Source organism: Danio rerio, chromosome 1 (genome assembly GCF_049306965.1).
Source record: "Danio rerio strain Tuebingen ecotype United States chromosome 1, GRCz12tu, whole genome shotgun sequence".
Classification (NCBI taxonomy): domain Eukaryota; kingdom Metazoa; phylum Chordata; class Actinopteri; order Cypriniformes; family Danionidae; genus Danio; species Danio rerio.
The window spans coordinates 41,943,280-41,967,500 of record NC_133176.1 but is presented as its reverse complement, the minus strand read 5'-3'; the positions used below and the strand labels follow the sequence as shown (position 1 = coordinate 41,967,500).

Here is a 24,221-nt window from a genome sequence, read left to right as displayed (position 1 = left end):
ATAGAACAGGACTTTCCTCGACGGGTTGCTCCATATCATTTTTCTTGCCTGCAGGCAATATCAAATCCCAGTCCACACTTATTGGAAAAGCAAAGCAACACTTCACACCAGTGTTGATCCATTCGTAGCACTAGAGTAGCACTTGCTTTCCAATTTTGGAGATTCATATCACTTCAAAATAGAGAAGCCAGAGTAAAGTTTATCTTGGGGGAAGACTGTGATTTCACTGCCCAGTAGCTGCAGCCCCCCTGGACTTTAAATCTGAGGCTGTAGATAGATGCATAATGGAGCAGACAGAAGATTTGCTAGTCCATGTGTTCAGTTTGGATGCTCCTGATAGAAAGTGTTGGAGATTGGAAAAGAAAATGGAATGAAAAAAAAAAAAGAGTTGGTTGTAGCTAGATTTGAATCTTTGATATTTCTGCATTCATATTTCTGTATTTTTGCTAATCATGTTTTGAGTTATATTTTGATATAATTCTAGTTTTATTGTTTATAATATTGCAATATATTTGCAGCAAAACCTAAAGTTGGTGTTTGAGTGTTTCAGAGAAGATCACGTTTGATTGAGATATTCATATTTCAGTATTTTTAAATTATTGTGATTATTCTTGTAGTTGTTGTTGTTACAAATTGCATTACCCATTACATACAGTTGAAGTCAGAATTATTAGCCCCCTTTTGATTTTTTTTTGATTTTTTAAATATTTTAAATATTTTTTTATTATTTGTTTAACAGAGCAAGGAAATTTTCACAATGCGTCTGATAGTATTTTTTCTTCTAGAGAAAGTCTTATTTGTTTTATTTCGGCTAGAAAAAAAAGCAGATTTTAATTTTTCAAAAACCATTTTAAGGACAAAATTATTAGTCCCTTTAAGTAAATTTTTTTTGATAGTCTACAGAACAAACCATTATTATTCAATAACTTGCCTAATTACTCTAACCTGCCTAGTTAACCTAATTAATCTAGTTAAGCCTTTAAATGTCACTTTAAGCTTTATAGAAGTGTCTTGAAAAATATCTAGTCAAATATTTTTCACTGTCATCATGGCAAACATAAAATAAATCAGTTGTTAGAGATGAGTTATTAAAACTATTATATTTATAAATAGTCTGAAAAAAATCTCTCCGTTAAACAGAAATTGGGGAAAAATAAAATGGGGCGAATAATTCAGGGGGGCTAATAATTCTGACTTCTACTGAATGTGATACAAGTGTTTTTTTTTTTTTTGTTTGTTTTTTTGACAAAAGTTGACAAAAGTTCTGAACGAGGCATATTTCATTATTGGTACTGTTTGTATTTCAGTTTTATTTATTTATAAGTTGTAAATTGGTAAATCTGTTTACTATTCTGTTTTCTTTTCTCATTTAGGAAGGAAAGAGGTTAAAATAATAACCTGTTTAGTTTTTATGTGTTCTAAATTATGAATCTCATTTGTGGGTTTTTGTGGGCTTATGCTACTTAAGCCGAGTTCATCCCTAATAGTTTTTTATTAAAGACGGGTTTTGTGAAATCACAGACAAATTTATTAAATCATAGAAAAGTTGGTACATGTTCACTTGAGTGATCTTTTGACTAAAAACAGATTGGCGATGACCTACAGTCAATGGGACAGGGTAGTAGGAAGCTTCGGGATGAGTTAACGCAATAGCAAAATAAATAAGCTTTACTATGACACTTAACAGAAACGAAGCATTCCTAAATTATTAATACTTGTTCCCCGCATTTCCATTTCCTTAATCTATAACCTATGTTCTTTGCCCCTTTGCTGAAAATCAGCAGTCTTGCATGTTATCTTTAGGCACTTTCCTTTCACTTATCATGTGCGTTTATGGGACAGACAAAGCTACTGTAAATTGTAAAGGGTAAATTGGATTTTGCAAGTAACGTCAAACAAAAAGTCACACACAACATTAGTTTTGCTGTTAGGGGTTTAAGATATCACATTGAATTGCAGAATTAGCTGCAATGCTTAGTGTATTGCACAAGAACTAAAGAATTTGCAATAGCTATTGGCACCTGATGATCAGAAGGTATTGAAACATGAGGTTGCAGTCAAATCCCACTCCTACATAGATACTAGCACATGTTACTAGTGTGAATGAATGTCAAAATATAATATACCATTTTTTTAGAAGGTCGAGACGTGTCCAGTCAAAATGTATATTTTTTATAATTGCTAGTGGCATAAATACTTGATATTTATTGTGCAGGAACAGAGCATTGCATTTAAAGGGAAATCAAATGTATTGTTTTTAAGATACATATCAATATTTGTGGCATCTAAATAAGCTATTAAACAAAATCTGATCTTCACTCTTCACGATTCAAAGGATTGTAGTGGGCTTCTACATTCAACATGACCTCCATGCCAGCTAGAACATGTGCTACTGGTTAGCAGGACAGCGAGGGACTGCGATAGCATCACTCCCTCCTTCCTTCTGTCTTAAAAAAGCTCTGACTCCTCCATCCTGTTAATAGACCTCCAGAGTCGTGCCAAACCAAGAACACAGTAGAAAAGGTTGTGTGTTTTTTTTTTAAATAGTTCCTTTGAGGTGTGTTCAGTGAAGAAATCAAGAGTTTGTAAATAAAATAGATGTGTAGCCAGTGAAGTAATAGAAGGTCTATTTATTCAATTTAAGAAAGGAAAATGACTACTTTACAGAAAAGTTAAGATAGTTTGTGATCAAATGAGATATAGGTAACACTTAAGGTTGCATTAGTTAATGTATTTACAGTACTAACATGAACAAACAATGAACAATACATTTAGGACAGTATTCATTCATCTTTCCTAACATTAAAGAAAACAAAAGTTCTTCATTGAAGAAAAATTGAAGAAAGTTCTTCATTCTTCATTATAGTCAACCAGCACAGCTTTAGATTTTATTAAAGCATTAGTAAATGTTAAATTATGAATAATAAATTATGTACAAGTATTGTTTATTCTTATTTCATGTTAGCAAATTCATTGGCATTAATGGAAACTTATTGTAAAACATGAACAAGATAAAATAGTTGTTCATTATTTATGATAAGGGCCAGACATGATCTGCTGACTTCTTTGAACATATTCAGAATGATATGCATATAAAATCTAAAAACATAACACATACAATATAAAATAAATTTCACTTTTATTCAAATCCAATTACCCAGAGTTGTTGTTTGGTAAACAAAGCTACAGTAACCTTCTTATATAATACATCCACTAAATGACAGAAAATATTACTTTAGCAGTTGGAGTGTACACAGATAATCTAAGCATCTGCAAATTATTCAGCAAGATTACAGAAATTTAGAATACAATTTTATGAATCTGTATTTACACATTTAAATAAATAAATAAACTCAAAAATCTGCCGCTTTCTCCAAGATATTTTCTATGCACGCAGATTCCATGTGGGCCTATTCTGGAGTCATTATTTGAATTATCAACACTTGAGTTAAATTGAAACTGTTATGCTGGGTTTATTGCGGATTTTGTTTTAAATGCCACACTACTGCCAGTCTCTTTGCTAATCACTTATTTCCTCCACAGATGTCATGTGGCAAATAAAACATGCCCAAAGAATCACAGCTGGAGTAATCACTTATGCAAATGTGTGCTGCTGCCTGACACCCTTCATTCAAAACCACATTCTGGTAAGTGCTAATGCACATGTTTACAGTGTTGTTCATAAGTGTTTCTTTGTGAAAGAGAAACAAATCTATTGAAAAGAGGGAAATCATGAGAACTCTTCCTTACTGACTTCAGTTTTGATGTTCAGTTAATTCTAATGGATTTATTCTGAGGTCATATCTTGTACTGAAATTATATGAAGCTTTATAGCATGCTATGACAAATTTAAGGGCACGTCCTGAACACACAGTAATTTAGCACAAGGCTGAACCAGAAAGTTGTGAAAGTGACTTGTTTAATCTTCCTAAAGAAAAGTGGACCAAGTGGTGTTACATCAGTTGGACTGCAGGGTGAAATCTGCTTCTATTTGGACAGAAGACATACAAAACACTTCCCAAAACAAAGAAAACACAGAATTAGAACAAAACAGGACAACACTATTTTTCCAACAGTTAGTTTGGGATAGGCGGTTCATTCCGCTGTGGTGACCTCAGAGTAATAGAGACTAAGCCGAAAATAAAATAAATAAATGAATGAATGAATGAATGAATAGTTTGGGTTAATACCAGTTGCACTAGGGTATGCATACCTTTATGCATAGGGTATTTTAACTGTTATATATATATATATATATATATATATATATATATATATATATATATATATATATATATATATATATATATATATATATATATATATATATATATATACACAGTGGGGATCGAAAGTTTGGGCACCCCAGGTAAAAATTTGTATTAATGTGCATAAAGAAGCCAAGGAAAGATGGAAAAATCTCCAGAGGGCATCAAATTACAGATTAGACATTCTTTTAATATGTCAAAAAAGTTTGATTTTATTTCCATCATTTACACTTTCAAAATAACAGAAAACAAAAAAATGGCGTCTGCAAAAGTTTGGGCACCCTGCAGAGTTAATATCTTGTACTGCCCCCTTTGGCAAGTATCACAGCTTGTAAACGCTTTTTGTAGCCAACCAAGAGTCTTTCAATTCTTGTTTGAGGTATCTTTGCCCATTCTTCCTTACAAAAGTCTTCCAGTTCTTTGAGATTTCTGGGCTGTCTGTCACGCACTGCTCTTTTGAGGTCTATCCATAGATTTTCAATAATGTTGAGGTCAGGAGATTGTGAAGGCCATGGCAAAACCTTCAGTTTACACCTCTTGATGTAATCCATTGTGGATTTTGAGGTGTGTTTAGGATCATTATCCATTTGTAGGAGCCATCCTCTCTTTAACTTCAGCTTTTTCACAGATGGCATCAAGTTACCATCCAAAATTTGCTGAAATTTGATTGAATCCATTTTTCCTTCTATTCGTGAAATGTTTCCTGTGCCACTGGCTGCAATACAAGCCCAAAGCATGACTGAACCACCTCCATGCTTAACAGTTGGACAGAGGTTTTTTTCATTAAATTCTGTGCCCTTTCTTCTCCAAACGTACCTTTGCTCATTCCGGCCAAAAAGTTCTATTTTAACCTCATCGGTCCACAGAACTTGTTTCCAAAATGCATCAGGCTTGTCTATATGTTCATTTGCAAAGTTCAAACGCTGTTTTTTGTGGTGAGGACGTAGAAGAGGTTTTCTTCTGATAACTCTTCCATGAAGACCATATTTGTACAAGTATCTCTTTATAGTGGAATAGTGTACCACAGTTCCAGTGTCTGCCAGATCTTTCTGGAGGGATCGTGCAGTCAAACGTGGGTTTTGACTTGCTTTCCTCACAATCCTGCGAGCTGTTCTGTCTGATATTTTTCTTGGTCTTCCAGATCTTGCTTTAACTTCAACTGTTCCTGATGACTGCCATTTCTTAATTACATTCCGAACAGATGATATTGGCATCTGAAAACGATTTGCTATCTTCTTATAGCCTTCTCCTGCTTTGTGAGCATCAACTATTTTCAGTTTCAGTTTTCTAGACAACTGCTTAGAAGAACCCATGATGCTGATTGTTGAGGCAAGGTCAGATGAGTTTGATGAGTTTGGAAATTTAAAACCTTTGAGATTGACATCACCTGGTCTTTTTAGACGATGATTGAGAACAATCCATAACACTGTCAGGTCTCAGCTTTCCAAAGGGGGAAGTGCTTGCTATTAACTCTGCAGGGTGCCCAAACTTTTGCAGACGCCATTTTTTTGTTTTCTGTTATTTTGAAAGTGTAAATGATGGAAATAAAATCAAACTTTTTTGACATATTAAAAGAATGTCTAATTTGTAATTTGATGCCTTTTGGAGATTTTTCCATCTTTTCTTGGCTTCTTTATGCACATTAATACAAATTTTTACCTGGGGTGCCCAAACTTTCGATCCCCACTGTATATATATATATATATATATATATATATATATATATATATATATATATATATATATATATATATATATATATATATATATAAACACAGCTCTTTTTTCAAATGTACATTTCATTAACTGTTAACTTTGTATAAAAAAAGGCACATATACTAGACAAGGATGAATCAAGTGATATCAAGTGAAGCATAATTTAATTTAAAGGGCATGTTCACACTTGGAATTTTAGGTTTAATTAAAATTTACTTTAGTTCATTTCATATGATTAAGTGACAGTGCTGTCCTCCAAACCTTGGGAAAGATGATATAAAAATATGAACACAGACAAAAGAAAAATAAAATAAAACGAATATAATTTTATTTATTAATTATAAATAAATTTATTATATATAAATATAATTCCCTGTAATTGTCACTAATGTGAAATAGAACTAAATTTGTTGGCATCATACTGCCCTCTAGAGTTCATTATATTTTGAAACTGCATTCAAACGCATGCTGAAGTTTGTTTTTGCAATGTTGCAATATTGTGAGCTGAAACATGTATTTCCAGTGAGCCTGTTATTGTCATGACTGTGTTTGTCCACCAGATGCCACTGTAGTTTGCCAGCAACTCCTAGCGAACTACAGTGGCTTAAGAACTACATTTCCATACATTCTTTCGCGCACACACCCGGTCTTTCATATACACTGATTTGCAACCACAGCTATCTCTGTTCACCGTTGATTACCTGGACTATTTAGTCTATTTAGTCATTTATCCTCTGTTCATCAGTTCGTATTCGTCCTTGTTAATATGTAGTTCCCTATCTTGCTCTTGTATCTTGTCCTAGTTGTTAAAGTCTAGTTTGAGTATAATCTGTTTGAGTTCCTCGTTTGTTTGTTTTGTTGGCTACTTTGTCACTTTGATTTTTGGATTTTTGTCACTGTCGCTGCACTATTTCACATTCAAAATCTGCACTTGCATCCTACACCCTGTTTTTGTTCCTGTTTCGATCCCGTAACGTGACAGTTATTAAAATGTTTCCAACAGAACTAAATGTTTAATTTTGTTTTTGGCTCCAGGCCAAAAGAACCAAACAAATTACAAATGTGAACATACCCAAAAGACTTTAAAGGATGTTCTGCTGTGCACAAGAGTATGCTTTGAGTGTTAAATATGGCATTGTTTACAAAGAATTTCAATATACCTATTGCAAATGTAGTAATTCATAGATTTTTTATGCACACTTAACTAACGGATGAAATACAATTACCAGCCCAGACTAAAGAAGATAGTTTGTGATCAGAATAACAAAGCAAACCTCTATATTTTTGCCAGAAAAGCAGAACTCACCAATCAACACCCATGACTACAACACCACAAGGCCTATAAAAAACACATTGAGTTTTCTGTATTGCTGCCAGAGTGGCTGCTTTCTCCATTGTGGCAACAATTGTAGCTAAACAACCCCAGCATATTGTGCTTGGTTAAAATGTAATGCTTCTCACTATTCTAACTGATCTCGAACCAAAAGTTTTAGCTCAGGTGGAGTATGATGTAATTCAGGTTCAATGCAATGGCAGTGACATACTTGTCTACTTACGGTTAGCAAATGTGACGGGTCAGACCTGATGCAAATATAGCAGTCTGTCGGTTTATACATGCGGCATAAGCTATGCAGTCAGAACACCCTGAGGCGAACATAAGTCCAGAGTCCTGAGAGCAGCAGATAGAGGTTCTCAAAATAGACATGCATATACAGTATGTCGCATGTGTGTGCGCAAATATTGGGGCACTGCATTTAATTTGAAAAGACAGTTTGATTTGGTGTGGTTGGTTTTGTTGCTATACCTTGCTGGCCAATTATGTTGACTGTCATCCTGAAGCAGAACAATAGATTTGTGTTCAACCCCACTGTAGGTTGGGGAGTGAAACATGGGTGAAATTAATCTTTGCTAAAGAAGACACACTAGGAGGAATGTGTCAGGATTGTTATTCTTTTTTGCTTGCTTCATGAAAATGTCCCACATCACCTTTTACTTGGCCTCGTTTTTGACAGAAATGCATTAGTTCACCCTGCTTGCACATTATCTTGTGGGTCAGCTTACTTTGAATACTGTATTTGCCAACCAATGCAGATTTGCTTCTTTCAAGTTGTGCAGTTTCATAAGTATGCTTACAAAGTAAAGGCTCACTTCAAGGTCTAGCAAGATCTTCCTCAGCTGCAATGACAAGTTACATAAAATATATTCATGCTATACTGAAAAAACAAAAGGTAGCAAGATTTTCCTCAGCTGTAATGGCAAGTTTCATAAAATGAGTTGATGCTATACTGATATAAAGTGTAAGGGTCATTTTGTCTCCAGTTTCTGTCGCTCTTTTTTCATCTCTTCCCCAAGTCTGTTGTGTATGTCCTCAGAGGCACATAAGCATAGCTGAAATGCTTTGAGAGCAGTTATGTGGCTTGACCATGACAGAGCACCATTGCAAAAACATGGATTGCTGTCAGAGTGTGCAACTTTGGCTGGATTTTGTTTGGTGTAGCATTTCACCGCATATACAGATTTTTCTTGTTTCTGTATATGGGTTAAAGACAAAAAGGAGTTTCCAAGCATCAGAACAATAGACATGTAATAGGCTTTTTGTTTGTTTGCTTTTGTACGTGTTTCATTTTTAATAAGCCAAAAATTATATAATATTATATTATATTATATTATATTATATTATATTATATTATATTATATTATATTATATTATATTAGCTCCCAATGCTTTCCTGTCTATAATCTCCACTGCCCCATTATTATAAAGGTGGAACCCCCTAAAAAAATTAGAAAAAGAAGAAAAAATTCACATTAAGATATTAACATCATTAATAACATAAATATTAATAGCATTGACATTTAAAACCTACAGTTAGACAACATATTAACTTTTTTTGGTTATAATAAATGTTATTTGTGTTTCAGTCCCATGTTATATCAATGCTCATTTATTCATTAATTTTCCTTTGGCTCAGCTCAGTCTCTGATTTTTCATATGTCACTTTTCCGACATATGTTTTATGCGGCGGATACCCTTCCAGCTGCAAACCATTATTGGGAAACGCCCATACACTCTCGCAATCATACGCACTACACTACAGCCAATTTAGTTCATCCAATCCACATATACCGCATGTATTTGGACAGTGGGGGAAACCGGAGCACCCACACAAAAACTGAGAACATGCAAACTCCACACTGAAATGCCAACTGGCCCAGCCAGGACTCGAACCAGTGACCTTCTTGCTTTGAGGCGACAGTGCTAACCACTGAGCAAGTTATTGAAAATAGAACAGGCCATTCATGTTATATTAATGATGCTTTTAGAAGGTATTTCTAATGTTATAAGCTAACATTTGCACAACTTTTAAAAGAACAAGTGCCCTTCACATTATTTTAATCATAATAAATGCAGACTTGAAATCTCAAGTATGGTAAATGAGGTTAACCCCACATCTCTCAAAGGGAATACATTCTGTGAAATCATATATGCGAGCTCAATCCACTGTGCCTTTTTTAAAAATCCGTCTGTGTTGTGAAAGAAGTCGTTTTTTAAATGAGGTCTCTTCAACAAAACCAGACCAGCATGGTACCTTTCCAGTGAAAACCAAATATACTTATTTTTTTATTTACCCTAACAGAGTTTCCCAAGAGAAATGTCTCAAAATGGCGATGGCAAACCACTCTACAAAAATACCACCATGACACGAATGTGACAACAACCAAAAGTTAAAATCTTTCTGCATTAAATGCCATAATGTTCAGCTAGTATGCAGATACAGAGACAACATACTGTGAGTTTATATTGCTGATTATAAACTCTAAGTTTAATGATCTGCCAACAAATATGCCAATAAAAGGATTTCAGAGACCATTTTATACACTTCTATACAAAGAAAAGTGTATACATACTCGAATTAGCCACCAAATCTAACATTTTGATCGAGTTTGTAAAGAAAAACGTCTGTATTTAGGCATTTTGGGGTAATGTATGAATTTTGGGTAGAACTGCTGTATTGCTAAACAGTTGCATGCTGGACATTGTTCTTTACTTATGTAACACTCTGGGAATTGGCCAGGCATTCCATACCACTGACCAAAGATTTCCTCACAAAAAAGGTTGTAACATGAAATAAAGACTTTGTTTCTTGTCACTCTATCTGCAGATTTTGAAACGGACTTTTGCGGCCCTGACAAAGAGCTGGATGAGGAGACGTGTCAGTGTGAATGCCGAAAAGAGCTAAGAAAAGCAGGCTGCGGACCACACCATTACCTAGACAAGAATACATGCCAGTGTGTGTGTAAAGCACAGCCGTCCTCCTGCGGGCCTCAACAGAGCTTCAACAGGGACACCTGCCAGTGCACCTGTGCCAAAGTGTGTCCGAGGAGTCAACCTCTCAACCGCACCAAATGTGTGTGTGAATGCACAGAGTCCCCTAACAAGTGCTTCTTAAAAGGGAGACGGTTTCACCCGGCCACATGCAGGTGAGAAAAGATTGTCATTATGCAATGCCTTAGTGTTAAATCATTTTTTTCAGCTGTCATAAGAGGTACAGGTTCCCCCTAAAACATTTTAGTAGTTTCACATTTTTCTGCATTCTTTAACTTCAAATCTGATAAACTCTCTCCAGCAAATTCACATCATATGAAAGTGTTGAAACCAGTAGAAAATAATATGTCATAATGTGTCCTACTAGCAGAATTAATAATAATAATACTACTACTACTAATAATAATAATAAAGGAAACTTCTGAAGTTTGACTATATATATACACACACACACACACACACACACACACACACACACACACACACACACACACACAAAACAGTTGAAGTCACAATTATTAAAACCCGTGAATTATTCGCCCCCTGTTTTTTTCCCCTTGTTATTTTCAACACATTTCTAAACATAATAGTTTTAATAACAAATAATTTAGAATTAATTAGGTTAACTAGGTTAGGTAATTAGCAAGTTATTTTGTAAGGTTGTTTTTTTCTGTAGACTTTTTTCAGGGGAAAAAAATTGCTTAAAAGTGCTAATAATTTTGATCTTAAAATGGCTTTTATTTTATTTTATTTAAATTCTAGCAAAAAAATTATAATAATAAATAAAGACTTTCTCCAGAAGAAAAAATATGATCAGACATACTGTGAATATTCCATTGCTCTGTAAACATCATTTGGGAAATATTTAAAAAAGAAGAAAAAAAATCAAAGGGGGTGTAATAATTCTGATTGCAACTATATACAAATTAATTGTCCGGACAAATAATCATTTGTATAACCAAACATAATTAACTCATTTTCTCTAAATTAAATTACAGAAAACTGTTGAATTTACAATACTTACAGCAAAAATAACTGTAATTAACTTGTAATCCTGTGAAGTAAAAAGTAATCTTCACTTTATCGTTAAACTACATAAGTAATTTCAAGAGTTCACACTTAGCTCATGATTTATACATAGCTTGTTTGGCATGCTGTCCCGGGAGAGAGCCCTGAGCTCAAGGGATCCTCGAGCCCAGGGCTCCCCCCCTTTTGCAGGGCGAGTGGAGATTGAGCTCAGGTCTATCTCAAACTCCCCCGCTGCTGAGGCCAAGGCGAACTTCCTGAGAGTAAGACATTATAAAAAAGGTTTAGGCTTGTTTTATCTATAATATAGAGCACATTTGGATGGTGGGAGGAAACCGGGGAACCCGGGGGAAACCCACGCGGACACGGGGAGAACATGCAAACTCCACACAGAAATACCAGATGGCTCAGCGAGGACCCAACACCATTGGTATTCTTGCTGTGAGGCAACAGTGCTAGTCACTGGGCCACCGTGCCGCCCATTCTGGATAAAGGAGGAAGAAGGGGAGGAGGGGGGGTTTCTTCCAGACGAAGATAGTTGTAGAAAGGAAATGAGGATATATATAGTGGTTTGGGATCCTTTGATTGGAGGATCATAATTAGTTAATGTGGACCAGCTGGGTAAATCATGAGAACATGCTTCTCTCGAAATTAGTTTAAAACTAAACTTCACTTAATTACAGCAACTAGTCACTTTATAGACAATTAAACTCAACACTGTTAGGGATGCACTAATATTAAAAGTTAATACTCAGACCAAGAGTTTATATGCAAAAACCATCTGAAATTTCTGTAATTTCTCTATTTTCAGTTTTATGGCAAATAATAGGTTTCTTTTATTGTGTTTAAAGTAAAATAACTGAACATAATCATATGAGGCTGAGATAAAATGCTGTTTATAAGAAAATTTATTATGGCACTTCTCTGGAACTCTCTAAATACAGATGACAAAAAAACAAACAAAAAAAAAACTACAAAAAAAACAAAAAACAAATGCAAACTGGTTTTATTTTAAAATATTAACATTTTAAAAAGAGGAAATGCAGGAAACTGAAAGGAAATAACTTTTGAAAATAATTTACTGATTGTAGTTTTGACCCATGTAACTAGTACAAAAAACATGATGTTTACAAAATGCAATAAATGTATCTTTAAATTATCACACTAAACAAATATACTCAAATATCCCCTATTATTATCATTGTACATAGATTTTTTTCAAGTAGTGCTAATAAATTATTGTACTATCTTACAAAATATTTCAGCTATACTTGCATGCTACACTGATTATGTTAAATATCATCAATTTTCCCTCTGTTTTTGTCAGCTGTGTCCGGCCTCCATGTAACGTGGACCCCAAGAGAAGGAAATGTAAGGAAAATGAGTATTTCAGTGAGGAACTGTGTCACTGTATACCCACATACTGGGGAAGACTGGACTAAACCCAACCAACAGTGCAGATGGCGCTGAATGCTAACGGACAATGGCATTTGAAGCAGTGCGAACGTTCGGCTACTGCTTATCAGACTCACATGCGTAGTCATGTGGACTAGCAATGGAGAAACTGGGAGACACACACAAAAAAGTCTACATTCAACCCCACATATCAAGCATGGGCTGAGCTATCCAGGACTGAAAGACAGAAAAGCCACGAGCCATGTTTTTGTCGGATAATGATTATATAATTTATTGCCATGAAATGTTTTGCAACTCATTCATTTCGAACCTTTGCAAAGACAAAAAAAAAGGAAAAAAGAAAAACACTGTGATCAATATTTTTGTATCATGTTAAGTCCAGTAAAATAAAGTATAAAGTTGTATATTGTTAACTTATTTATAAGCTAGACTATCTTATTAAAGTAATACTGCACATGATTCAAATGTATTCAGTTTTGACTACCAAATATATGCATCTTTCATCATTCCATATTAAACTTCATCAAAGCGATCATGCAAAGCCAGCAAAAAAATATGTTTGTTGACAATCTAAGACCATCACAACGCAAGTGAAAAGGCAGGGAAAAAACAGCATCTGCAAAATCTGGAAAACCGGTGCTACATAGACATGACTGACAATATACACATGGATGAATGAATTCCACTTACGTCACATTGTGAAAGCAGTATAAGGTGAAAATTATGTTGTGAATGACTTCTAAGCTTGGAGATCAGTGGTCGCATCAAGACTCCTGACCTCAATGGGTGTGTAAATAGAAGCAATGTGATTGGCCCGACTCCACTTGGTATCCGCCCACTGTTTCAGCTTGACACTGTAAATATAATAAATCACCTCTGCTTCCATCCTAGTCCTTGCGTCTATGCCTGCCAAAAGTGTGCGTGTGATTTTTCACTGTTTCTCATTCCGCAAAAACCCCCTGTAGCTCCATAATCTTCAAGCCATCAGATGGGACGGATCAGTAATGAGCTAAATCCAGCACGTATTTTGTCTTCTAGCATATTCGTACAGCAGGTGGCCTCTTGTGTTTTAACCTCAGCCAACACACATTTATATATATATTTATTTATGCACTCTTCCTCCTTTTCTGCAGGGCTTTTTAGATCTAAAGTCATATCACTTTTGCATCTGGACTGTATTACCTCTTCCGTCCGCATACTTTGACATGCTAGTATGGATTTTATGCTGTAAAACTGTGGACCATTTATCTGTTTCCAGCAAAAATGAGGGTTTCCCCTGCAAACCTGGATTGCAACAGTTTGTACCATAGCCATCTGCATCCGCTGCACAATCCCTAGAGAGACCTGATAAAAATAACATGTGTGCACTCACACTGAATCACCATGAAATAACTAGAAGCAGCAGCCCGGTCAGAGGATGTAAGTATTTGAAGCCACGTCTAGTTTGATTTTCCCCTTTGCGGTGGCTTGCTTACCTTGTTCGCAGTGGTGAATGAAGATGAGGTTTACATTTCAACATGCAGCCAACACAGAGTTTTCGTCTGGCGCTTGACTATTGCAGCAAACTAGAAAAGAAAACAAGTACAGACATGTAAATAAATGAGTGGGTTGTTCTGTTCATTTCAACGACTAGAGTTTCAGACGTCCCAGCTACAATGTAAACAAAAATAAGCAGTGACTGAAACGCAGCAAAACAATGAATTTACGGACAAACACTGGATAGCGCAAATGCATAGAAAAATTTGTGGTAGCAGGATCATGTCAATAAGCAGAAATATGTTGTTATGCGGTGAAGAAATTTCCCTGTGTGTGGTCGTGGGAACCTCAGCTAGAGGTCATCAAATAAAATTGTAAAGTCCATAAAAACTGTAATTTCTGCTTGTATTGTTTTTTTTTTTTTTCACCTGAACGAGCTCCAGTATATTCACCTGGGATCAGTTAGGTATCTGCTAAATTGCCAGGCTTTTCATTGCAGCTGAGATCACTCTGAAGTAACTGATCTCACCTGTGTGTGAATTTAATATGGATGTGTGTACAAAATTAAAATGTAATCGGTAAAATATATCATTCTCTTCATGCATATAAGCTACCCACCCTAACAGGTCTGCATTGTTTGTTTGCATGTATAATTAGAGAAAAAGGAGTGTTTATTTTCATAGCTGATTGAGGAAATCAGCCTTTTTGTTGCATTACTAAGAGGCTGGCAGTCCCTAGTAATTTGAAAAAAAATTACAACATGGGGATTTCACATTGATTCCATAGAGGAAGCTTTAACAACATTTTCAGTGAAAAGTTTGCGACACCATATGTAAAATTTCCAGATCGCTTTTTAAAGTTAATTTGCCATAAGTAGCATAGAGTTTGTCATATCCAGACAGAAATCATGTACATGAAAGTTGTGATAAATTTTATAATCATTGTGATTTGATCATACAGTTGGTCAGAATTATTAGCCCCCCTTTGGATTGTTTTTCTTTTAAAAATATTTCCTAAATGATGTTTAACAGAGCAAGGAAATTTTCACAGTATGTCTGATAATATTTTTTCTTTTGGAGACAGTCTTATTTGTTTTATTTTCGCTAGAATAAAAGCTGTTTTTAATAATAATAACAATAATAAAACAAACATTTTAAAGACAAAATTATTAGCCCCTTTAAACATTTTTTTCCCCGGTTTGTCAACAGAATAAACCATCATTACATTAACTTGCCTAATTACCCTAACCTGCCTAGTTAACCTGATTAACCTAGTTAAGCCTTTAAATGTCACTTTAAGCTATATATATATATATATATATATTTATATATATATATATTTTTTATTTTTTTTTTCTCCACTCTACAAAAATTGTCAAAAAGTAGCAAAGTAAAATTTAATATTACAACAGTTAATTTTATTTGTCAAGATAAATTGTATGGTGAAAGCACTGTTTTATTGTATGTGGTCAAAATTATTATAAAAATACTTTTGGGTTTGCTAAACTTTGATATTTTATAATGTTACTGTAATAATGTATGAAATGATGAGACAATTGTTGAATAGTGCAGTAAGATATATTGGTAACACTTTACAATAAGGTTCATTAGTTAATGCATTTACTAACATTAAATAATCATGTACAACACATGTACAGCATTTATTAATCATAATTGAACATTTACTAATGCATTATTAACATTCAAGTCCATGCTTGTTAACATTAGTTAATGCACCATGAGTTAACGAACTAAAAATAAACAACTGTATTTTCATTATCTAACGTTTATTAACATGAATAAATACTGTAGTAAATGTTTTGTTCATTGTTTGTTCATGTTAGTAAATACATTACTTAACATTAACTAATGAACCTTATTGTAAAGTGTGACCGATATATTGATATTACAATAACAGAGGCATGCAAACAGTAGATCACCTGTGTAATAAGACACATGGCGGAACCACATCTCTATCTCTATGTAGTACAAGTTTGTGATAATCTGGCTATCTTAGACATGTCTGCCCAACCTCACAGGAGAAAATGTAACTTTTAACGTATTGGCCAATGAGTGACCGATTAATACAAATTCATACAATACCGTTGGTACAGAAGATCTCTAACTTTTGAAAGGAGGGCTGTCCCTTACTGGCTGCAGAGCCACTTGAGCTCCAGCGAGGGGGAGCTTGAGCTCCAACTCTTCCTTCTATAAGCTGTTTTAGTGTGTACACCCACCCCACTCCTAACCCCAACCCCCAGTGACATCACTTGCAGAAGGAGTGCGAGGAAGGAGGAGCTGGAGCTTCCCCTTGCTGGAGCTCAGCTTTGCCCAAGTGGCTCTACAGTAAGCACCACTTGCTAACCCCAACTCTAAATATAAACATCACAGGGTGTAAACAGGTTGTACTTATTCATAAGAAAAAATTTAAATAAATCAATACATTTAGAATTGCAGTGAGATCGTGTTAGAATTGTCAATATCGATTTTCATTTTACTGCTCCTCTTTTCTCAAAACCTCCTGGATTCACTAACTCGTATGTGCACATTTCCTATATGGAAATAAAACTAACATCCTAAGGTTGTTTGATATGCCTCCATGGATGGGAAACACCAGGAAATGGACAACAGCACTAGTTAAAATCTCTGATTTCACAGAATGTAGTGTTTTTCGAGACTTTGTAATGTTCAATTTGAATGTTTTTAAATGATTTCTTTAGTGGAATCAATGGTTGAAAAACTTTTGACATTACAACAGTAGTTTACATTCCAGAAATGTTAGCTTGTTGCTTGCTGTATTGTATTATGTGTACTGGTAATGTTAGAAACAGTGAGCACATTTAATATTTCTTATAATCAACATAATGTCAGAAGACAGACCATCAAAATATAAGTGTTACAGACACTCAACTAATACTCCGAATGCTAATGTATGGTGTAGTTACAAAGTTACTAATAGTCACAAGAATGTCTAAAGTGAGCACATTAAAATAAAGTGCTACCACATAGTGGAACAATGCTAATATTGGAGGAACATTCTGTATTCTCAAATGATTGAGACATGGAATGACTCCCTCATAATGTCCCTGACAGACCCAGAAGCAAATACACGGAGGCAGAATATGGAATGACTGATTGGCCCAGAAAACAGACCCCGTTTCTTACTCTCGCTCTCTCAGAGGCCATAAATCATGGATATTTCAGACTTCAGAGTTCCTGAGGGGGTCACAGTTTTTTGGCCTCTTTGCTGCTTTTATAGATCCGGCAGCACTGGGAGTCATGGTTGTCCTGCTGTCAATCAAAGCAGACTATATGAAACGTCTATAGTACAATAACCCTGGTCAACATAACCTACAGGATGCAATCTCAGCATAGCACCTCACCCTCTTCCTGCCCGGCATTTTCCTCCTGGCCTGAAACCACCAAACCGCCACAATAAACACAAGTGCAAGAAGGTAAACACCTCCCAACCACTCCTCCGCTAAGAGATTAAGGCTTCCTCTAAATCACACCCTTCTGGAGTAGCTCGTGAAGGAAAAAGGAGGACGTCGCCTTATTTCCCACGTCTCTGCCTTTCAGCAAATCCATCAGTCACAAGCAGACTCCAGCACGCAGGATCCCACACAAGCTTCGGGATGACCTGCGTCAGAAAAGGTCTAAATGTTCATCTCTTGAAAATGATAGCAGGTTCAGGGTGCTGAAAAATGAGCTGCTGCTGTAAACAGCAGCCAACTTCATCTCTTTGCTGACAACGAAAGCCAGAATAAGCAGCGGTGTGCCCTGCTGGGAGTTTTTTTAGACTGTGGGAAAAGGAAACCATTAAGAGATTATGAAAAATTAATTGAAAGGGCAAGAAAGAGAGGATGTGGATATTGGCAAGTTGGGAGGGTGTTTTCCTTTGGGCAATTAAAGCCACCCTTTGGATGTCTGTGAAGAAACAGCCAGGGGTCAACAGACGCCCTGCTTTAGACACACAGACTTCTCAGAATCCATCTATCTGTCTAGGATCTTTCCCTATAGTGTGTCATTTAAACTTAAACACGACATTCCATCTTTTTTGCAGAGCCTAAAATAATTGCAATTAATCAAGATAAGCTTTTAAATGTAGATGCCATTTCAAGCCATTATGTCTACTATCATTTGGAAAATATGACCCTGAATGAACAGCTGCACACTTTGATGTATTTTGATGTTGAATTGTAGTATTTCATTTTCCCAGTATTATGTCAAGACTTTATTTGCATCAAGGAGAATAAACATGGAACCAGACAAAAAAAATGGATATAAAAATCACATTTTATACTGGAGGTCTAAACCAATCCAATCGAAATGATCAGATTACAGTGATCGCCCCCAAAAAAACAAACGAAAAAACAATGCGGTCTCATTTGGAGAGGAATATTAGTGACCAGTTCAACCTGCAACCAGATCTACAATACGATATTTATCAAATAAGAGTGAAAGTAAATTTCAAACTGATCTAATTTCACACCATGATAGCTGAAGCCTCAATGTAGTGTTGTGTTTTTGCAGTCAGAGCGTTTATTTCCTTTGGCAGCATTAGGATGTTTTAGTTTGATCGGTTTTAATTTTACAACTTCTGCACTTCCATGGACAAAGTCTGAGTAACATTTGAGAAAATAAATGATCTCCTTTCCTGAGAATAGCTCACTAATGATTATTTTTATTACATATTATCTTATAATTAGTTCAAGCAGTGTGGTGCTCATTCACAGGTATGCTGTCCAGTTGATCTCATTTCTTCATGAAGATTTATCCTCTAAAAGAGTTTGGTAAAAATCTCTTTAGATTTTAAACAGATAAGAAAATGCAATGGCATGCTTCATTTTGGTTTAAAATGTTTTTAGTTTAGACAAGCTTAAAATGGAAATAACATTTAGTTAAAGCAAACTACAGTTTAAGTGAATAGTCAATGCTTCTTAACATGATGTCTTAACAATCCATTTGTGGGCAGACATCGAAGACTAAATACTCCTATTAGGCACCTATTATGCTCTTCAGACACAAAAGACATATCAAATCATGTATTACCCTGCTAATGTATTTTTTTTATATTTTTATTATTTTTTGCTGTACCATGGCTGCAGCAGGGCAATGATATTACACATCTATTACCCAGTCGGGGGCCATTTTTCAGGAGGTGTAATATCTTTGGGCCTGCTGCAACCATGGTTTGACAACAAGGTTTCTTGATCATTACTTCTGAATGTAATATAGCAGATGAGTCGAGCTTTGAATAGGAACATTTTGGAATAATGTTGTTAAAAGTATTCACAAGGAATAGGTGACAAACAAACGTTGTTACAAAGTCTGCAGTTTTTGTTCTTCTACTCATGGCAAGTGTGATTGGATGCCCACCAAACAAGTACATAAATGGAGTGTTGGGATCTATTATAGCTAAATGTACAAAATAAACAATTTAAACATGTCTGTGTCTTAATGAAACATTAGCCATGCAAGCTGGTTGATTGACAGTAGTTCCTTTGCATTAAAAATGGAGTCAACCCAGAACACCTTATCCTATATGGGTTATCTTTGTGTGAGTTTTTCCCGCCATAAAGTCAGGCAGTAAAAGCATCATTGCCTTTAATCACATTTTGTTAATGAAGGATGATGACTACACTATATATATATATATATATATATATATATATATATATATATATATATATATATATATATATATATATATATATATATATATATCTCATTACATTTGGTGCAATTACAATAAACATGACAACACAGCCACCTTTGCTGTGAATCTGATACATTGATTTACATAATAATTAGTTAAAAGTACTACTTTTTAAGGTGAAGCTGGATCACAGATAGTTAGAATTGATACATCTTTTAAAAAGAAATTCCTTGCAAATCCTGCTTTGTTTTGCCTCATTTAAAAAGCTGGCTGAGGTACAATAAAATGTCAAAGAGCAGGGATCCTGCATTGCTCCGTCACAGTGTGGATGGTTTCAAGATCACTCAACTTTGGATTCTGGTTTAAGTTTAGGAAAGTTTTTTTAAAAAAAGGACTTCATTTATACCACTCTAACATAGATCTGTATACACTTCTCCTTCACACATCCCTGTCCAAATAGCTTTTTAAATGTTGATTTTGCATGAATGGTGCCTGTAATATGTCATGCACTTTATTTATTTTATTTTTCTTTTATATTCTTTAACAGCTACATTATACACTACTTAAAAAGGTAATATTTAATACAAAAATGATACAGACCATGACGGTCATTCAGAACAGCTTCGAAAAATCAGTTTAATATTCCCTTAAGACAATGCCTTAATTAAAAGTCAGACAATCATTTGGAAAGTTCCCATTTGAGATCAAATTATAATGTTAACACTTTGTTTATATGTTGCCCCACTCAACATGGAAATTACCAGACATCACATCATTGTGCGATAGAAATCGGTATCAGATTCACTCTGATTGCGCTCAGCCCCAATTAAACTTGCAAATAAACTAAACTAAAAAGTAAATAAACCTCAGTTTGTACAATGAAAGTATTTTGTGCCACTTTGAAGGTCAAGTCAGTGTGTTTACATGATCATCCAATGCAATGCAAAATCTATTGTGCAATTAGACATACCATTTCAAACAAAAATAAAAATAAAATAGTGGTCAGTAGAATTATCTGGAACCTTTATGAATATGATCCATTGTTTCTAAATGCATCTGATAATTCCCATCTGTTTTTTTTTTTTTTTTTTTTTGCCTCTAGCATAGTTTGGCAATCCATGCATTGTCTACAGAGGACTATGTGTGCTATTTAGAACAAATCTCTGAAAAGGCCAAAATAGACTATTTGCATGTGTTTCTTTTACTAGTAAGCATTTTTTAAAGCCATAAACACCAAATCCTTGCTAAATGAGAAAGCAGCACTCTTACTTCTGGAATTGCTTTGTGTCATCTGGGAATTGTTAGATTATTATAGATTTATTCTATCCATTTGGTTGGTGACTGATGGTTTGAAATAAGTGTTGCTTGCACAAACAACAGGAGATTTACTATTGCTCTCCACAGCTATTTTGCAGTCAATGATGGTTGTTAAAACTTTGAGAATGAGCTAAGTCACAGGCAGGATCTATAAATGCATGGCTTCAGGGTGTTTGGGGCTACTTTAACGTGTAAATGTAATTCGAAAGTCCAGATGTAGATCTGAAGTCTGAATCTATCTGAAATCACCAGTGGTGCCCCACAACACCCACACATACACAAATGCACAGTCTTGCTTTTTTACACCTTCAACTTTATGGCTCTTAAAGAAAAGCAACAGATTTTCACAATCAGGCTCCATGTGGGAGACAAGTTCCTGTGTCTTAATGAAACAAAACTTGTAACACCAACAGGTTGATCCTTTATGTTAAAGACTTAGGCTGCGTCCCAAATGGCACACTATACACTATGCACTCATGCACTATGTACTTATGCACTTACACACTCAACAGGATAGTATATGTATGTAGTGTTGTCCCAAATGGCACACTAATGTTTTTTTTTACTAAGCGGAAATTCAAACCGTTTCCCTGATGACGTTTGACGGTTGCCAAATCATTGAAGTAAACGACTGAATTATCAGATAATACCTGCCGTGAGTATTGTCGCATTCACCATCGGGAGGCGCTACAATCACTCTCGTAAAAGAATTTTGCTTTCACCATCCAAATTAAATAAAGTTATTCAACATGTGCGTCCGATAGCTCCGCCCCTTCCGCTACGTAGGCAAACCTGCGGTCGTTGAGTGCGTGAAGTGTCCATCATTACACACTTCATTTTAGCGGCTGAATGAGTGCATCATCCGGGTATTTAAAGTGCACTTATTATTTTTAGAGTTTTCAGTGTGAACGCACTACTTACACTATTTATACTACAAAATGCCGTAGAATAGTGCATAAGTATGCGATTTGGGACGCAGCTTGAGTCTACCCAGGCCACCTTGGCTTAGCTTTATTTTGTGTGGGCGTGTGCCATCAGACAGTAAAAACACAGTTGCTTTTATTTACATTTTGCTCATTTCATTTTCAATCAAAAATGACTTTAGTGAATCAAACATTTTTTGAGGCCAAACCATCATAGTGATATACAATTACCGGCCACTTTATTAGGTACACCTGTCCAACTGCTTGTTAATGCAAATTTGTAAATCAGCCAATTACAAGGCAGCAACTCAATGCATTTAGCCATGTAGACACGGTCAAGATGGTCTGCTGCAGTTCCAACAGAGCATTAGAATGGGGAAGAAAGGTGATTTAAGGGACTTGGGAATGTGGCATGGTTGTTGATGCCAGACGAACTGGTCTGAGTATTTCACAAATTATTGATTTACTGAGATTTTAACGCACAACTATCTCTAGGGTTTAAAGAGAATGGTCCAAAAAAGAGAAAATATCCAGTGAGCGGCAGTTCTGTGGATGCAAATGCCTGGTTGAGGTCAAAGAAGAATGACCAGACTGGTTTGTGCTGATAGAAAGGCAACAGTTACTCAAATAACCACTCGTTACAACTGAGGTATGCAGAAAAGCATCTCTGAATGCACAACAGATTGAACCTTGAGGCAGATGGGCTACAGTAGCAGAAGACCACAACGGGTGCCACTTCTGTCAGCTAAGAACAGGTAACTGAGGCTACAATTTACACAGGCTCACTAAAATTGGACAATAAAGACTGGAAAAAGCTTGAATTTGGTGTCAACAACATGAAAGCATGGATCCATCCTGTCTTGTATCAAGGGTTCAGGTGGTGGTAGGGGATATTTTCTTGGCATGCTTTGGGCCCATTAGTACTAATTGAGCATCGTGTCAATGCCACAGCCTACCCAAATAATGTTGCTGATCATGTCTGTCCCTTTATGACCACATTGTACCCATCTTCTGAAGGTTACTTCCAGCAGGATAACTCACCATGTCATGAAGTGCGAATCATCTCAGACTGGTTTCTTTAACATGACAATGAGTTCACTGTACTCTACTGGGCTCCACAGTCAACAGATCTCAAACAAGTAGAGCATCTTTGGGATGTGGTGGAACGGGAGATTAGCATCATGGATGTGCAGCCGACAAATCTGCAGCAACTTCCTGATGCTATCACATCAATATGGACCAAAATCTCTGAGGAATATTTCCAGTACCTTGTTGAATCTATGTCACAAAGGATTAAAGCAGTTCTAAAGACAAAAGGGGGCCCAACCCGATACTAGTAAGGTATACCTAATAAAGTGGCCGGTGAGTATAAATAGATATATCTGTTGCCACTGACCTAAAAAAAAACAGACACCAGAACCTCTGTCAGATTACATACTGTTCTCAAATGATTATTTCAGCTCTTACCAATTATTCAACAGAAAATTATTTCAAATGACATATCAGTTCAAAAAAATGTGTATTTTACTTTCTAAGGTTAAGACATAATGACGAACCTGTTTTCGAATGTCTGAAATACAAGCGGACTGGACACATTGGCAATAATATTCTTAACATGTCAACATCAATTTAAACACTAGTTCAATCAAAGTCATAATACAGCAATACAAGCAAAAACTCAAATGAAATCCAGCCTCTAAGGTAAAATTAAAATTCCTCTCTCATGTTTCATTCTTTCCAGACAGCCATTTTTATCAAATAGGTTTATCATTACCTTGACATGCTTCCAAACACTGTTGCTCAAGGTTCACTTTCATAATTTGGGGATTTGGTTTTAGCTTTTGCCCAAAAATGGTTTGTTGTCAGCTTGTCTCTTAGATACCTTAAGACAATAGCAAGTGTCTTGACCGGGTCCAAGAAACTCTTTTAAGGATGGCCAATATCCTTAGAGGAGGGAAGGAAACTGTGTCAATTGCCCTGCTCTCCTGATTGTCAGATAGTCTTCATGCCACTGTGACCATGTTCACGCCATATATTACATCAGAGTGCCCATTATTTACTATCATGCACTCTTCCTGCAATAGAAATTGAGGA

The 24,221-nt window shown here is 35.6% G+C and overlaps 1 protein-coding gene across 6 annotated transcripts in view; it reads left to right on the top strand.

The window, feature by feature from the left end:
• vegfc (vascular endothelial growth factor c) overlaps window positions 1-13,636 on the top strand; it is a 58,128-nt gene extending 44,492 nt beyond the window's left edge. For 5 of the 6 annotated variants that reach the window (XM_073928564.1, XM_073928636.1, XM_005159998.6 and 2 more), the window contains exons 5-7: window positions 3,544-3,647; window positions 10,148-10,466; window positions 12,665-13,636. In XM_073928564.1, the coding sequence (XP_073784665.1) occupies window positions 3,544-3,647; window positions 10,148-10,466; window positions 12,665-12,779 (538 nt within the window). In that variant the 3' untranslated portion in view covers window positions 12,780-13,636. 6 annotated transcript variants of the gene reach the window in all.
• The last annotated feature ends 10,585 nt before the right edge of the window (window positions 13,637-24,221 follow it).